Source organism: Galeopterus variegatus, unplaced genomic scaffold (genome assembly GCF_000696425.1).
Source record: "Galeopterus variegatus unplaced genomic scaffold, G_variegatus-3.0.2 Scaffold3977, whole genome shotgun sequence".
NCBI lineage: Eukaryota > Metazoa > Chordata > Mammalia > Dermoptera > Cynocephalidae > Galeopterus > Galeopterus variegatus.
In genome coordinates, this window is record NW_007730088.1 from 50,285 (window position 1) to 68,951 (window position 18,667).

The following is an 18,667-nucleotide window of genomic DNA, read 5'->3' on the forward strand; positions in this document are numbered from 1 at the left end:
GTTGTGAGCATTTTAGCATTACAAGCTTCAAACTAGGCAGCAGCCTTTTGAATATAGTGGAAAAAGGAAACACAGAGACTTCAAGACAGAGCCAATAATATTTACACATAAGAGGTTTCATATGGGAGAAACCTGTGAATATAATGAATATGGGAAAGCCTGTGATAAGTCAGCTCTCAATTGCCCCAGAGATAACTTAGATAGAGAGGAAAACTTTATATGTGACGTATGAGGGAAAATGTTCTCTAAAAAGTATAAACTTACTAAACATCAGAAAATACGCACAGGAGAAAACCACTATAAACAAAGCCAATGTGAGAAATCTTTTTTGTGGAAGTCACACCTCAGCAGGCATCAGGGAATTCGCACAGGTGAGAAACAATGTGAAGGAAAACTTTCTGCCATAAATGAACCCTCAGTGTACATCAGAAAAATCACACAGGTGAAAAACCATATGAATGTAAAGAATGTAGAAAAACTTTCTACGAGAAGTCATCCCTCATTGTACATCAAAGAACACACAGGAGAGAAACCCTATGAATGTAATGAACGTGGTAAAGGCTTTTGCCTAAAGTCATACCTCACTATACATCAGAGGATTCACACGGGGAAAAAACCCTATGAATGTAAAGAATGTGGAACAACCTTTCCCCAGAAGTCAAGCCTCAGCAGGCATCAGATAATTCACACAGGAAAGAAGCCATATGAATATAAAGAATGCAGGAAAACGTTCAACTACAAATCGGCCCTCAATATACATCACAAAACTCACACAGGAGAAAAACCATATGAACGTAAACAATGCAGGAAATTTTTCAGCAGGAAGTCAAGCCTCACTAAACAGCAAAGAAATCACACAGAAGAAAAGCCGTATGAACGTAAAGAATGTAGAAAAACTTTCTACCAGAAGTCTTCCCTCCCTGTACATCAGAGAACACACAGGAGAGACACCCTATGAATGTAATGAATGTGGAAAATGCTTGTACCTGATGTCACGCCTCACTATATATCAGAGGATTCACACGGGAAAAACCCTATGAATGTAAGGAATTGGGAACAACCTTTCCCCAGAAGTCAAGCTCGGCAGGCATCAGATAATTCACAAAGGTGAGAAACCATACAGATGTAAAGAATATAGTAAAACTTTGCTGTAAATTAGCCCTCCAAGTACATCAGAGAATTCACACAGGTGAGAAACCCTATGAATGTAAAGTATGGAGGAGAAATTTCAAACCGAAGTCCGGCCTCACTGTATATCAGAGAACTTACACAGGAGAGAAGCCATGTGAGTGTAAAGAGTGTAGGGAAACTTTCTACTATAAGTCAGCCCTCACTGCACACAGGAAAAACCCTATGAATGTAATAAATGCGAAAAAGCCTTTTACCAAGAGTCAAACCTCAAGAGGTGTATTAGTCCATTTCTGTTGCTTATAACAAAATACCTGGAAATGGGTGATTTATAAAGAAAATGAATTTCATTACTTACAGTTTCAGAAGCTAGGAAGTCCAGGGAACACACCTGGTGAGTCTTCCTTGGTGGTGGCTTTACAGTAATGCAGGGGTCTCACGTGACAGAAAATGGTAGAGCAGAGAGAGAGACTAATCTCATGCACTCTCCTTTTAGAGCCCTCAAAACCATGCTCATGACCATCATTTTTAATCCATTCACTATGGCATGGTCCTATGCCCTAATCATCTCCCCAAGACCCCACCATAATAGGATTTCCCACCTTCCCAACAGTCACAGTGGGGACCAAGTTTCTACTACATAAAACTTGGGAGACACAATTCAAGCTTCAATGAGTTTGGGTGGACATTCAGTCCACTACAACAGGCATCAGAAATCACACAAGTGAGAAACCTGTGAATGTAAAGACTGTGGAAAAACATTTAACCAGAAACCAAGCCTCAGGAGGCATCAGTGACCTCACACAGGGGAGACATCCTAAGGACATTGTAAATCTGGAAAAACCTTATGCCTGAAGTCACACCTCAGCAGGCTTCAGAGAACTCACACATGGGAGAAATCTATGGCAAAGATTGGCTGTGTGTTGTCCAAAAACTATTTTCCTTTCCCTTAAACACACAGCCCACATTTTTCAGCCTTCTGGGACAATGCAACTGAGCTTTGTCCAGGGGAATATGGATGCAAGTGATGATCATCACTTCCATGCCTGGCGACAAGAGAATTTATGTGGCCTGCCCTGATTTCTTATGTTGTTTTTAATGGAAATGTCAATGACCCCCAGGGTGGCCTTGGGAGGGCAGAAATCTTCCTAACTCTATTCCAAAACCTTCTACTTATAATTTACATGAGTGAGAAATAAATATCTACTCTGTTGAGGGGTTGGCCGGTCAGCTCAGCTGGTTAGACCGTGGTGCTGATAACACCAAGTTCCAGGGTTTGATCCGTATACCAGCCAGCCACCATAAAAATAAATAAAAAGTCAAATAAAAACCTGCTCTGTTAAGCCATTGTGTGTGTGATCTGTTTGCATTACACCACAACCAGCCCACAGTAGCTAATTCACTTTGTGAATTTTCTGAGAGAAGTTACCAGTTGTAGAATATCAAAAGATTCACACAGGAGAGAAACCTACATTGTGACCTTTCACCCCCAAGTCAGTTTATGGAAAAATAAAATCATGGCTGGAAAAAAATGGAACAAGCTGGGAATACCTTATCAGGAGGGAATATCTCATTGAACACTGAGAAAAAAAGTAAGTCTTTATAAGTGTCTTTAATGTGTCAAAGCTTTCAAAAAAACTTCTAAGTTTATTGTATACCAGAGAATTTGAAATGAAGGGGAAGCTATTAATTCATGTAATATGGATGTAAATTTTCAAATAGAAATGTTAAATACATTATCAAAACTATTTTAAACATATTGACTATATATCAATAGTAAAATGAGTGGTGATACTGCCCACCAGGGGACATTTGGCTGCGTCTGAGATATTTTTTTGTCATAACTGTGAAACTGACAGCTGTGAATTTGATTTTAACTTTTAGAGGATCAGAAATATGTATTTTGCTTATTTTAAGAGTTAGCCTGTATCCACTGTGGCAGTTAAGCATATATGCTTTAGTAAACAAGTGTGGAAAGTTGCAACAGGGAGAAGATTACAAGTAGTAGCTAAAGAATGTTCTGCTTATCTTGAAGAACAGTGTAGCCAGTTTTATATAAAGTAATAGTTCTCTGGTTTCCACATTACAGCAAATACAGGCCACCTCACTGAGCACAGTGAGAGGACAACTGCCACCTAACAATCACCAATCTATAAAATTGATATTTCTTTATTATGGGTGAAACTGTCATAGAAGAGATGATTGGATCAAGTGACCCAGACTCTGTCCAAGAGTCTAAGTCAACTTCCAGTTCTAAATTTAATTGATTTCTGAGTTTATGTTAGGAAATGTCACTTTTTATCCATTATTTCCTCTCCTATGACAGTCTCACCAGCATAAAGAAATAGCCTAAAAAAGTATAAGAGAGAAGGAATTATGTCTGCTTATTAAAGTAAAAAATAAAAATTCATTCATTAATTTTTAAAATTTATGTTTCTAGCTTTTTAGCAGTTTGGACGTTCAAGGAAAAAAAGTCTTCCCACCAGAATACTGAAAAGTACTGAATAAAAATGCTAAATCACTAATTGGCTTAGCTGGACAGAAAATATAGGAGATGTCAGGAGGGGAAAAAAATCCAAAAGAGAGAAAAGAAAAGAAAGCAGGAATCTAACGGTATAGATGAGGCTGAAGCTGACGTTTCTGTTGGAAGTTTCTGCCAGTCCTTGGACGCCTGGACCCTGGGTTTTCACACGTGAGAGGCAAGAGATGAAGCCTGGGACACAGGCAGGATGGAGGTGGGATTAAAGGCCACCTCACCTCCCCACTGCCTCATAAACCCAGCCCAAAGAATGTGAAACCTGAGTGAAAGAACTAGAAAAGAACTGCCCACTCAGGGAGATGGTGACCAGTCTCGGCCTTGGGTCAGGATAGAAAAGGAAAAAGGAAAAAAAAGGAAAATCCTCAACCCTGAGAATCCCTAACCACAGCAGCACTCACATGTGTATTGACCTAGAATTCACACTACTCTTAGGATTTGTAAAACCCAAAGCCAAACATTTATTAGAAAGAGGTTCTAGATGTTACCATTTATAATGAATTAGAGGCATGGTAAGTGTTCCAAAGGGTAGCAGAGGATTGTATGAAAGCATTAACAGGGAGAAACCAAACTGAGTTTCTAATGTAAGGCATGGCCCTCTAAGGAAGTGAAATTCAGAGACCTGAAGGTTAAGGAGGTGTAGTGGACATTTGGCTTCTCAACATGAAGATCCAGTTCTCACTGGGGAATCTGCTTTTGTGTGAATCTTGTTTGAAATCTCCCCACTAGTATGGCCGGACATCAGCACCCCAGACTCCTGGAATCTACAACCAAACCACACCATGCAACCTCAGCCGGTCAAATGTTCTGCTTAGGTCTTTGCCTATGGAAGAAGTGGCATAAAGAAGCCAGGACAAGGGAGAGTCATAAAGGCAAAGACAATGTCTTCCAGCAACCAGCTCGTAATAACTTCGTATAGCATACATTATACGAAGTTATACGAAGGCTGGGGGAAGTGGAAAAATCAGAGTTGCTGTTTTATAGGTATAGAGTTCCAGATTTGCAAAACAAAAAAGTTCCAGAGATCTGCTTCACAATAATGTGAATATACTTAATACTACCAAACTGTAAATTTTAAAATGGTTAAGATGATAAATTTTCTGTTGTGTATTCTTTATGACAATAAAAAAATTACAAATTAAAAAATAAACCTAATAAAGTATTTAATAAAATATGTTTGTACCTCTTACCTTGACAAACTACCTTCATTACCCTGCAAGGCCAGATTTAAATTTAGAATCCTGAGAATCTTCAAAGTTCTGTACCAGAAGGTGGTAGTCAGAGAGAGCCATCCTGGTTCCCAGTTGCCTGCCAATGGCCCACAGCTTACCCCCTCCACTTTTTACCCCCAGTTTTGTCCCACAATGAGAGGCCTGCACAAACACAGGTATGGACACCCTTAGTTTACACACCCAATTGTCATCCACATCCTTTGCACACAGCTGTTTGCCTGACTTCCCTTTGAAGTGAACACACCAGCAGAGAAGCCTGCTTTTGTAAAGACGAACTCAGGAAAGAGGCTCATACAGAATGAAGACAAAGCACATGAGAAAGCAGATGAGAAATCTGGCTCAAAACCAGAATCTATGTGTGGTCTTTCAGGCCTGACTATAGCAATTACCAAGACTTTACCTGGCAGGCCTCACAGGAAAAATCTGCCCTCCCCACACCAGACTCGGTACACAGCCGATGCCTTGCAGTCTCTGGACGGACTGTACTCCTGTGCCCCACTTCCTGTCCCCACCCATACCCCCTTCACAAGTGGTCTTATGCACATCCGCATGTCTGGCATAGGTGCTTCCATTCAGAGGCTTCCCAGCAAAAGGGGGGTGTGGGGGAAGAACCTCTGCTAAGACACTACTCAGTTGCATCTGCCAAGGGGAAGCCTTGAAGACACTTTTCTCCACTCTGACTCAATACCCAGGTTTTTCCACACATAGAACTTCTCCTCTCATGGCCTCCCACGTTTCCTTTTACCCCCAACCCTTCTGGGCTGGTTCATCTGACCCTCACCCAGTGCCATGCTGTTCCATGGGGATAAATGAAACACTGGGGGAGCTGACACTACCTCCTTTCCCTTTTTGCCTCTGGCTTGCACTACAGCGGTATGCAAGTCAATAAAGTCTCCATTGTTCCTTGCGTTTTGTCTCACTGTCTTAGAAGTGGGGGCACAAGCTCCAGCTGGATGCCTTCACTTGTTCCTCAGACTAATTTTTCCCGTGGGGGACAATGTGGTCAGTGGATGGCCAGAGCAGAGCCCAGGAGAAGGGGTCTTCTCAACAAAGCTAAAAAGGGCACCCCAGATGTGTGCCCTCTACCGTAGTATTTGACCTGTAGCTATTTCTCCATCTCTTTCCTTAACCCCAGACTAGCTAAGCCCACAATTAAATATGAAGTAACATTTGTCCTTCACATTACAACTTGCAAAAGCACATTAATACTCAGTATAAACAATCCCGCATTCTTGTGAGATCATATATGAAGGGACCTCGAAAAGGTCGTGAAGAAATGGAATAAAAATATAAAATTTATTTCTCAACGTAAATAAAGTTCATCAAGTTCAAGACACTTTTGAAAGTGATTATACTAGTCATTTAGTCCATCCCCAAATAAGTGAGGGTCCTGGGAATTTAACCATGTCAATGCAGTCTTTTTTACATTATTAGCTGAAGAAAAATGGCTGCCCTTTAAAGATTTTTTAAGATTAAAAGTAAAAACAAGTCAGAAAGAGCCAAATCAAGACTGTAAAGTGGATACCTAATGATTTCCCACTGAAACGTCCACAAAATGACCCTTGTTTTGATGCGAGGAATGAGCAGGAGCATTGTCGTGATGGAGAAGGACACTCTGGTGAAGATTTCCTGGGCATTTTTCTGTAAGTTTTGGCTAACTTCCTGAAAACACTCTCATAATAAGCAGATGTCATTGTTTTTTGTCCCTCCAGAACATCAACAAGCAAAATGCTTTGTGCCCAAAAATCTGTTGCTAAGACCTTTGCTCTTGACCGGTCTGTTCTTGCTTTGACTGGACCTCTTCCACCTCTTGGTACCCATGGCTTTGATTGTGCTTTGTCTTCAGGATCGTACTGTTTCATCTCCTGTTACAATTCTTTGAAGAAATGCTTCAGGATCTTGGTCCCACTTGTTTAAAATTTTCATGGAAATCCCTGCTCTCACCTGCAGCTGCTCTATGTGCAACAGTTTTCAAACTTGTCTCTTCTCCTTAGTACCTCAAACTAGATCCTGTTCAGATGTGTTAAAAGAAGTTAGTATATGTTTATTTTGGTGCAAAAATATTTTGAAATCTATGCATAGTTTTTTCATAATATGCATTTCTCATGATATTTTGAAGACCCCAAGTAATTATTCCATTTTACAGACGAGAACATTGGGGCTAAGTGACTTGCCCAAACACACAAATGAGAAATATCCCATATCTTTTAACTGTAGATTTCAAAATCCATGCTTTTTCTACTACTAAGCCCTGCCACATATCCACCAGCTTTGCAGAAAAATAAAACCTGGTCTTTAAAGCTTCAAAAAGTATGGAGTGGGAAGATTTTATCACCAAATGCAGAGAGGTTGTAAAAACAGGAGTCAGGGCCCAGATATAAAACTACTGTGGAAGAAAGAATAAATCACAAGAATAACAATCCCTGACAGGGTCTTAGGGTTCCATTCTCATCCAAAAACACAAAATAGGTGCCTTTAAGGCACTTAAGCAAATGCTAACCAAATTCCACATCAATTAATTGGAGGATATAGTCCCAAAGCCCTCCATATTCACACCACCCAACTGAAAATACTACATTAATGAGAAGACAGCATAAAGCCAGAGGGCTCCATCTGCTCAGAGACAACCCCAGGAGAAGAGCCTGGCAACAGCCCAGAAAAAGTCCAACCCTCCTCCAGCAAAGACCCACTCAGGTTATGCCTCTCTCTCTAACTACTAGGATGCTTGGACCAGGGCCTGGCACATTATTTAGCGAAACATCCCTGCTTCTACCACAAATAAATACAAGGCTGCAGCTGTGGGTACTATCTGTTCAAAGCCAGCTTCCCGTGGCTGCTGCATTGTTGATCTGCCTATCCTAGGATCCCAGCTAGCAACCTCTGCACCCCCGAGCTCAGCAGCTTCAAGCCATTCACACCTGCAGCAACAGAAACATGCTCTCAGATGCCCTGCTGCCTGACTACAATGACCCTGCATCAAGGGGCTGTACCTGGATTTGCCACCCCTCCCTGCCCCCAGACCCCCAAGTTTATAGCTGCAACCTTCTTCTGTTGCTAATGTCCCTGACCTTTGGCCAGGAGTTCTCTGGTGAATTGATTCGGTGCAACAGAGAATCTCACCACTTTATACCACTCTTCTCGTAGGTTTTGGAGTAAGATAGTTCCAAGAATGAATCCCTCATTGACTAGATTTTCTAATTTGGGGCTGGGTTCAGTTATCCAGCAGGCACACTAAATGTTTGCTTAGGACACCAGCATAGTGGGTGGCTTTGAAAAGCATCTCTAAAATTTTACAAGGAAAACAGCAACAACAAAACTCTAGAGAGAAGCTACTTTAATTTCAACATTCATATCAGTGTTGTGTTATTTCAAAAAGTCACACTTTTATTTTGAATTTCATGCGAGTGGCCTCAAAGGTCGAACTCAGGCCCTGCTTTAGGCAAGTCACTCCCCCTCTCTGAGACCTCTTTACTCCCCTCCTCCAGGGATATCTATTGCAATTGCGTTGTCTAAGTGAAGTGTCTGCCAATGCCTGTCACCTCCTAAGTGCTGGATAATTGTCACTTCTGTTCCCTTCTTTCTCCACTTCCCTTTGTTTCTCTCCACAAGCCTAAGCCATAGAAAAATAAACACACATTAACCTGTCGTTCTAGATGCTGAGTCAGCAAATCTACAACCCCTATTAAAGAGGATGTGGGAATTGGGATTTCTCCCACTGGCTGCGCTGTTAACTGAACACACTTCCCCTGGGTGGTTCCCCATCCTTCCCCCTGCCTCTTCTTTCAACAAAAAGATGGAGATAAGTGTTGCTTCTCTTACCCCCTTTAACTGGTGCATAGCCATGGAAAGTCAAAGGTTCTCCCTCCAGGCCCACTTCCTGCCTGCAACATCACTCCAACACTCCTCTTCTCTTTCAGAAATCCAGGCAGAAAGCCTTCTACAAATGTCAGCTGTTCTAGGAAGGACACTTCATTGTCCAATACAGGCACTCTGGTGCCAAACTGCAAAGGGCAGCAGAGAGAGCCCATTGCTGGCCTGCCTGGGAGTCCAGGGGAATCTTTGAGAGTGAAGAGCTACCAGACCCGAAGTCAGCCCTGGAGCAAACTGCAGAGTACCATCCACTGTCAGGCTCTGTACTATTATGGCCCAGCATGTTTCAACACAGAAAACGGCATGGGAGGACAGATGAAGAAGACTAGGAGAGTTGATTAACAGATAAGGAAGTGAGTGGCCTCTAGAGACACCTAGATAATTGCTCTCCTAGTTTCTCCTACTCCTCAGTTCTTATTCAGCCATCTTCCTGTCCCACCATCTGTTTCCAAAACATCTGTGCCAAGCAGCCTGAAAACATGGACAGCTCCTGTAGGAACTCCTTGGCCACTGCCATCAGAATGAGTCTGGTTGATAAAAACATGGCACCTCTCTGGTTTCCACATTACAGCAAATACAGGCCACCTCACTGAGCACAGTGAGAGGACAACTGCCACCTAACAATCACCAATCTATAAAATTGATATTTCTTTATTATGGGTGAAACTGTCATAGAAGAGATGATTGGATCAAGTGACCCAGACTCTGTCCAAGAGTCTAAGTCAACTTCCAGTTCTAAATTTAATTGATTTCTGAGTTTATGTTAGGAAATGTCACTTTTTATCCATTATTTCCTCTCCTATGACAGTCTCACCAGCATAAAGAAATAGCCTAAAAAAGTATAAGAGAGAAGGAATTATGTCTGCTTATTAAAGTAAAAAATAAAAATTCATTCATTAATTTTTAAAATTTATGTTTCTAGCTTTTTAGCAGTTTGGACGTTCAAGGAAAAAAAGTCTTCCCACCAGAATACTGAAAAGTACTGAATAAAAATGCTAAATCACTAATTGGCTTAGCTGGACAGAAAATATAGGAGATGTCAGGAGGGGAAAAAAATCCAAAAGAGAGAAAAGAAAAGAAAGCAGGAATCTAACGGTATAGATGAGGCTGAAGCTGACGTTTCTGTTGGAAGTTTCTGCCAGTCCTTGGACGCCTGGACCCTGGGTTTTCACACGTGAGAGGCAAGAGATGAAGCCTGGGACACAGGCAGGATGGAGGTGGGATTAAAGGCCACCTCACCTCCCCACTGCCTCATAAACCCAGCCCAAAGAATGTGAAACCTGAGTGAAAGAACTAGAAAAGAACTGCCCACTCAGGGAGATGGTGACCAGTCTCGGCCTTGGGTCAGGATAGAAAAGGAAAAAGGAAAAAAAAGGAAAATCCTCAACCCTGAGAATCCCTAACCACAGCAGCACTCACATGTGTATTGACCTAGAATTCACACTACTCTTAGGATTTGTAAAACCCAAAGCCAAACATTTATTAGAAAGAGGTTCTAGATGTTACCATTTATAATGAATTAGAGGCATGGTAAGTGTTCCAAAGGGTAGCAGAGGATTGTATGAAAGCATTAACAGGGAGAAACCAAACTGAGTTTCTAATGTAAGGCATGGCCCTCTAAGGAAGTGAAATTCAGAGACCTGAAGGTTAAGGAGGTGTAGTGGACATTTGGCTTCTCAACATGAAGATCCAGTTCTCACTGGGGAATCTGCTTTTGTGTGAATCTTGTTTGAAATCTCCCCACTAGTATGGCCGGACATCAGCACCCCAGACTCCTGGAATCTACAACCAAACCACACCATGCAACCTCAGCCGGTCAAATGTTCTGCTTAGGTCTTTGCCTATGGAAGAAGTGGCATAAAGAAGCCAGGACAAGGGAGAGTCATAAAGGCAAAGACAATGTCTTCCAGCAACCAGCTTTGGTGTAGTGTATGTCACATCCAGTCATCAGAATATCATGACCAGTCTGTACAGAGGCTATGACTTTAGCTATGATTCCAGCCATTAGTAGAAAGATTAAAATACAGGGAAAGATTAAGGGGACAAATACCTACTTGAAATAATTTAAAACAAGTCCTAAGAACCAACACTGCTCAAAATCAAGAGAAAAATCACAGAGATTTCATTGCAACAAGTTAGATACTCTTGTTTCTCAAGACATTGACCAGACAGTGTCACCAGCCCTGCCCTGGTGAAGACTATGTGTAATTTACTCTAGCCTGTAGTTCTAGGAAAAGTTCTGAGGTACATGTATCTCCTAATCTAAAGAGAGAAATAAACAGATATCTGGACTCTGCAGATGCTGAAGATTTGGACTTTCTTCAGCACTGGGTGAATAGAATGAAAACAAAAAGAGATGAAGGTGATGACGCCACGTACCACGATGCTGGCTCTTATCGCTGCGATCCACCTGCTTCTGCAGATGCTGAAGATTTGGACTTTCTTCAGCACTGGGTGAATAGAATGAAAACAAAAAGATGAAGGTGATGACAACACGTACCACGATGCTGGCTCTTATGGCTGCGATCCACCTGCTCGCCATATAGGGTTTACTCAGGAAGTCTGGAGAGAGGACCTAAGCTCAAGGAAGTGGTGATAATTAGTTGAAGGAATTCTTGCAGGGTGGGAACTAAGATTTATAGGATACCTTGCATTTATTTCTCTCAAAAGCCCCACAAAGTCAGGATCACTGTCTCACTTTTAAAAATAAAGAAATTAATATTTAGAGACATCAGTAATTTGCCCAAAGTCACATAACTCCTAAGTAACTGAGCCAGGATACAAAATCCACTCTACTACATGCCTAACGAATTGCTGTTTTCCTCTACCACCTACCTATTCACTTCACCTGCCTGACACTCACCCGACAGGACTCCTGAATTCACTTCTCTTTCCCCTATTCCATGCTGTCTCAAGCAAAATCTTCCACCGTACACACACACCGTCTCAGTCTTACAACTTCACCGTCTTTGATCTGTGTCATACCAAAGGGCAAAACAACACTCATCCAAACTTCTGTTTTTCCTGAAAATGAGAATTTTCCCAGGGAAAAGTTCATAAATCAAAGTGTCTCCCCATCACCTAACATATTAGTGCTTTTCCAAAGAACCTTCCTTTGCCACTAACAAATCATTTAGATCAAGTGTCCTTATTTATTATATACCTCTCTTTATACAATGTTGAGAGTTTATATAGTGCGCCAAGGGCTGGCTGATACCATCAAGGAGGGTCATTATGCTAATGTGGATCAGGGTGGAGAACTGCGCCCTTGCAGAAGCAAAAGGGGTTTCTGTTTAAGTCAGGAGGCTTCTTGTAAAGGGTAGGGGGAGGGGCCCACTGCTGGAGTGGAAGATGAGGCCGGTGGCCATCCTGTGCTCATTGTGTGCACAATGGCACTGGTCACATCCAAAATCCATCAGAAAGCCTGGATTCTAGTCCTAGTTGTGGCACCAGATATTTGTGTGTCCTTGAGCAATATATATAATATTTTTAAGTCCCCAATAGCTGTTAAATGAGGAGGCTGGATTAAGTGACTTATAAGGCCCATTCAAGATTAAATGATCTATGATTGTCAGAAACATTTGCATAAAATGAAGAAATCTTGGAATAGTTGAGGTGGAGTAGGAGCAGGGAGAGTAAATCTGCACTAAACACTCATCCAAATGTAAAGATTTAAAATTCTCTTTCTACACAAGACAGAATAAAAACTGGAACTTTGATCCCTCACTGAAAACACACAGACTAAAACTGGAACTTTGATCCCTCACTGAAAACATACAAACTAAAAAAAAAAAAGAAAAAAGAAAAAGTATTGTATCCCCTTCCTCAAATAGTGCTTTTTTCTTTTCTTAAAAAAATATTTTTCTGCCCAAGGTTTTTCTCAGGGCAACTTTGACATCCTTGTTCCTCAAGCTGTAGATTAATGGGTTTAACATGGGCACCACAATGGTATAGAATAGGGAGGACACTTTCCCTTGGTCAAGGGACAAAAGGGAAGGTGGCTTGAGATACACGAAAGCCCCAGACCCAAAGAAAAGAGAAACCGCGATGATGTGGGAGCTGCAGGTGCTGAAAGCTTTGGACCTGCCCTCAGTGGAACGAATGCGGAGGACGCTGGAGAGGATGAGGGCGTAAGAAATGAAGATGGTGACTGTGGGCACACCAATGTCAATGGCCACAACAATGAAGACCACCAGCTCATTCACATTAGTGCTGTCACAGGAGAGCTCAAGGAGAGGAAAGATGTCACACATGAAATGATTGACAACATTGTTGGCACAGAAGGTTAAACTCATTATGCTTCCTGTGTGGGCCATGGCCCCAGCAAATCCCATCCCATAGACACCCAACAAAAGGAGCAAACACACCTGAGGGGACATGGTGACCGTGTACAACAACGGTTTACAGATGGCAGCATAACGGTCGTAAGCCATCGCTGACAGGACAAAGGACTCAGAGATGACAAAGAAGCAGAAGAAGAAGAGCTGAGTCATACACCCAGCATGCAAGATAATGTTCTTCTTTGAGACAAAGCTCATCAGCATTTTGGGGGTGATGGTAGTGGAGTAACAGAAATCTATGGAAGAGAGGTTGAAGAGGAAGCAGTACATGGGGGTGTGCAGGTGAGAGTTGAGCCCGATCAGGGTTATCAAGCCCAGGTTCCCCAACACGGTGACCACGTAGAAGCTCAGAAACAGGAAGAAGAGGGGGACCTGGAGTCCCGGCTGGTCGGTCAAGCCTGCGAGGATAAACTCTGTCACCGAGGAGGAGTTCTCTGCAGCCATTCTCCTCCGGGGTGGAGAGGGGGAGGTCTGTCGGGACAAGAGAAGAAGGGCCACTTAAAGAGAAAGAAATATCACCACCACTTTCCCAGTATCCATCCTCCGTTCTTGAAAAAGGAATCCACAGAGTGACTTGAACATTGGTAGGAAGGTTCTTACCATTTGCTATGGATCTATCTTCACCTTCCAAATAGCTTTAACTTCCAGAGAACAGGAGGCTAAACTTTGCCTCCAAAATGAAAGCTGGTGCTGCTGGAGAGAAGGGTAATAAAAATAAGCTGTGTGTCTTTCAGATCTTTAAGTCGGTCCCTTTTCTATGTCCTTCCCTCTCATGCCTCTGCTTCAGTTGCTGAAACCTGGGCCTCTTCCCTGGAGAAAGTCCTGACAGGCGGAAGCCACTGTGGCTCTGCTCAGAGCTTCCACCTCTGGGTCAACACTGTCAAATCAAGAAGGCAACTCACATATTTCCAAGATCTCTGAGCTCAAGTAGCTGTAGGTTTAATAATAATTTTTTAAAGCTAACAGTTATTGAGTGGTTACTATGAGAGGCTCTGTTCTAAGAGCTATGTGAATATAACATTTTATAATCCTCATTTTATAGATGAGATAACCAAAATTACATAACTAGCCCGAAGTCCCCAAACCACTGAGTTGCAGCCAGAAGGTGAAGTTCGGCAGTCTGACTCTCACAGTTTCCACCTGTAACCTCCATGTCACATGACTGACCAGTGTCAGACAGGAACTCACCTTTTTTAGAGTCTTAATGCTATATTCTACTGCTTCTTGTCCACAACCTTTCCGGGGAGGAAAACGACCCTAGTGAATAAAGGATGATATCTTTGAGCTCAGAGCTCTCTCCTCCCAGTCTGAATCAAAGGATCAGAACTTCTAATTTATCCTGTAACTCTTTCTGCATTGGATAACATGACTCCCAATTGTTTATTTGCCCACCCCTCCAGCTTCCAGGAAGGAAACTGTGCCTTTTCCTGATCAGTGGATAACAGGAAACTAAAGAGATTTATTCTAGATTACAGATCGCAGTGGTCTGATTTTTAAGACAGAGACTCCCTCAAGACCATTTCCTCAGAGATTACCTTTCCTAAGGAAGAAGAAATATTTGTTTATCCCTTGGAATTATTTGATTTGGCTTTTAGAGAAATTCTTTCTTTTCATAGACATTCTTTCTTTCACCTATATTTATCCAATACTATTAAGAGAAAATCATGTGAAAAAAAAAAAAGATTATCATTACCATTTCTTGAATACTCAATAATGTACCTAATACAAAGCCCTTACAGTGACTCCTGGCTGCCAAGATCCAAAGTACTATATAGATAGATATATTTTCATTTACTCCTCACAATAATGATATCCATTTTATAGGTAAGTTGCTCCCAGAGACAACATGTTTTGGAGCCCACAGTCATGCCTAAGTCTGTCTGCCTCCAAGCCCCTTATCTGAACCACTGGACTAAACTACCTCCTGATGAGAGCTACTGAAATCCGTAAAGCAGGGTCCTTGCCTTCTTGGATCTGACAGTTCCTTGGAAAATAACAAATATTCAGTGGATTTAATAAAAGAAAGATGTGATTAGAGCCAGAAAAGGTTAACACAAAGTGCTATTGTAATTTAGAATAGGACGTTTGATAATTTATTCATTTCCTAATTCATTCCAGAGTTAATTGCACTAATCCCAGCTCCGACAAGAAAAGGAGACTTCTCTGATTCCTGTCCCCATCTTCTGATGGAGTATAAGTTTAATGGTGACAAAGAACTCTATTAGGTAACTGTTCTCAGTCTCTACCAAGACCAGCCTTACTCTAAACTACTAACCAGTCAAAATTTCCTTTAACTATCTCTCCCTTCCACCCACTTTTCTTTGAGCACTTCTCGCAACTGACTTTCTAGCTGCTAAGTGCCATCAAACTGACCCCTAGTAGATCAGATTCCCAGTGCAGGAACACATCCAAATTTGTTCTTCCCCTTTGGTTTGATTATGTCTTTTTCTGTATTCTACTCCCCACCTTCAACCTCTGCCTTGACAAAAATTGTCTGTCTTATGTCTCAGTCTCTCAGATCTTTATTTATTTTCTTTAACATGAAAACCACAAACTCATAGGATTTTAGACCTGAAAAGACCAGAGAGATTCTCCCAAACTTGGCCTTCAAACTGATGAATACATATTTCCAATCTCTCCTCATCTGTGAACCCATATGACCTTCAATTGGCTAGAAAGAAAAGCACAAGTAATAAAAACGTAAGTGACCAGACTTTTGATTTCAGGTGTAATGGAGTAGCTAATATTTCACTTACTCTCTGGCCACAAACAACTATAAGAATGAAAAAAATGTATAAAGCCACTATTTGCAAGTTTTGGAAAGAAGCACAGGGATGACATTTTTGAGAGAAGGCAAAAAAAATGAGGTGACTACCACATTCACCCCAACTTCCTCCCTAGGGACAATTTCCAAACCAAGCATAGTGAAGTGAAGCCCAGGCAAATGGCAGCAGTCTGTACTAGTAGTGGAATAAAGAAAGGTCAGAATTCAAGAATGCTAAGACAGCTGAAATTTGTGGAGCAAGGTATGGGAAGGAAGAAGCCACAGAAACGGACCCTCAGGCATCTGCACAAAAGACTCCCTTAAGTTCTTGGCTAAATCCTAAATTTTAGATATGCACAGAAAGATCCTACAGGTTTAGGAGACAGCAGCTGCTGGAGGCTAAGAATAGAACAGAGATCACAGAGGAGCACAGTGCTAGGAAGATGTTAGAATTTTGACCTAGTGAAAGTGGAGAGATTTTGGTCAACAAACCAGGCATCAAGATGAGACCCCAGAAAAGCCATATTCTGGAAGTGAGAACTATGTCCTTGGGCTAAGGGCAAAACTGAATCATAACAAAGGCTAAACCCAGTTTCAACAGAATCAAAGTGATCTGCTAGTAAATTATCTGCATCCCAAAACAAAATTAACACTCTATAGAGAAGGATAACATATTTACAATGTCCATCATCATAAAATCAAAAATTACTAGAAATACAAGGAAGCAAAAAAAAAAGTGACTCATAATCAAGAAGGAAAAATATATTCAATGGAAGCAGATCCACATATAACCTAGATGTTGGAATTAGCAGACAAGGACTTTTTTTTTTTTTTTTTGATAGATGGCAAGTACAGCGATTGAACCCTGGACTTTTATGTTATCAAAAAAAAAAAAAAAAAAAAAAAAAAAAAAACCTTGTGGAAAAAAAAAATGGAAAGATGGTAGAATTTTTCCTTTTTTTTTTTTTTTTTTTGATAGATGGCAAGTACAGCGATTGAACCCTGGACTTTTATGTTATCAGCACCATGTTCTAACCAACTGAGCTAAGCAGCCAGCCCCCAAGGATTTCAAAGTACTACAATTATTTTTTTTTAATTTAGATAAAAGGACAAAATTGGCTAACAGATGGTGAATTTCAATAGAGTTACAGAAATAATAAAGATAACCAAATGAAAATTTCTAAACTGAAAAACATTTGAAATAAAGAATTCATTGGGTTGGCTTAATAGCAGACCGGGTATAGTCAAGAAAGGATCGCTATAAACAAAATCAGATAAATAGAAATTATCCATATTGAAATACAGACAGAAAAAAAATTTTTTTTTAAACATAGTAACCGAAACTATTAGGACAATGCTAAATAGCTCAATGTATAATCAGGGTTCCAAAAGGAAAGGAAAGTAAGAATTGGGCAGAAAGACTATTTTAGAAGATTATAGATGAAAATGTCCCAAATTTGATGAAATATATAAACCCATAGAACCAAAAAGTTCAGGAAACCACACGCAAGATGAATACAAAACATACCACACCTAAGCATATTGTAGTAAAACTGCTGAAAACCAAAGAAAAAGAAAAAATTCTTAAAAGCAACCAGAGACAAAAGACACATTACCTGCAAAGGAGCAAAAATAAGACTAATAACTGACCTGTTATAAAATAAATGAAAGTCAGAAGACAATTAAATAACATCTTTAAAATACTAGAAGAAAAAATTGTCAACCTAGTATTCTATAGCTGGCAAAACGTCCTTCAAAACAGGAAAGAAATTTTCAGACAAACAAAAGGTGAGATAATTTGTTGCCAATAAGCCTGCACTAGAAAAAGTGAGAGGACAAGGGGAAAATAAAACTCAGATGAAAGCTCAGATCTGCAGAAAGAAATGCAGAACACTGGAAATGGTAAATATGTGGTAAATAGGAAAGGCTGTTTTTAATTTTTTTTAATTCAAATTACTTTGACTATTTAAAGCAATAAGGAAAACAATTTATGGTGTATTTATATCATATGCAGAAGTAAAATACATATGATGACAACACAATGAAACATAATACAAAGGTATAGTTAAAATTCCACTAAAAGACCTAAAATTGAATAAAAGAATTTTAAAAACTCAAATAATCCAAGAGGAACAAATATGGGTTTACATTTTAAAAATCAATCAATGGTATTTACCACATTAATATAATACAACAGTAAAACCATACAGCCATTCCTGCAGAAAGAGAATTTAATAAAAGTCAATACTTATTAGTGATTAAAAACTCTCAGCAAAGTAGGAATAAAGAGGAATATCCTAAATCTGATAAAGTTTGTCTATGAAAAACCTGCAGTCGACATCATATGCAATAGCGAAATACTGAATGTCTTTATTGTAAGGTAAATAACAAGTAAAGAATGTCTATTCTTATAAGTTCTGTACAACATTATATGAAAGTTCTAGCCCATTCAATAGGGAAAAACATTGAGCTTCTCAACACATTCAGAAAAAATAACATAATTCAGTCTCTACAATGTATCTATCAGTCAAAATGTCAACCATATAATCGAATGTCTTTATTGTAAGGTAAATAACAAGTAAAGAATGTCTATTCTTATAAGTTCTGTACAGCATTATATGAAAGTTCTAGCCCATTCAATAGGGAAAAACATTGAGCTTCTCAACATATTCAGAAAAAATAACATAATTCAGTCTCTACAATGTATCTATCAGTCAAAATGTCAACCATATAATAAAAAATTCCTCTTGACTGCCTCTGCCCTCTGCTTACACCTCTCTGAACACTTCTCCTAAAT

At 40.3% G+C, this 18,667-nt stretch overlaps 1 protein-coding gene and 1 pseudogene across 1 annotated transcript; one reads left to right on the plus strand and one right to left on the minus strand.

The window, feature by feature from the left end:
- Positions 1-238: 238 nt before the first annotated feature.
- Positions 239-9,108, plus strand: LOC103602002 (annotated as a pseudogene).
- Positions 9,109-12,614: 3,506 nt separating this feature from the next.
- Positions 12,615-13,550, minus strand: LOC103602004 (olfactory receptor 8B12-like). The gene has a single exon (XM_008586405.1). It carries the CDS (start codon positions 13,548-13,550, stop codon positions 12,615-12,617), a length of 936 nt encoding a protein of 311 aa, XP_008584627.1.
- Between the last annotated feature and the right edge of the window lie 5,117 nt (positions 13,551-18,667).

Bases quoted from the DNA above. Each gene is read 5' to 3' on its own strand.
- LOC103602004 (XM_008586405.1), bottom strand. From the start codon at position 13,550: ATGGCTGCAGAGAACTCCTCCTCGGTGACAGAGTTTATCCTCGCAGGC.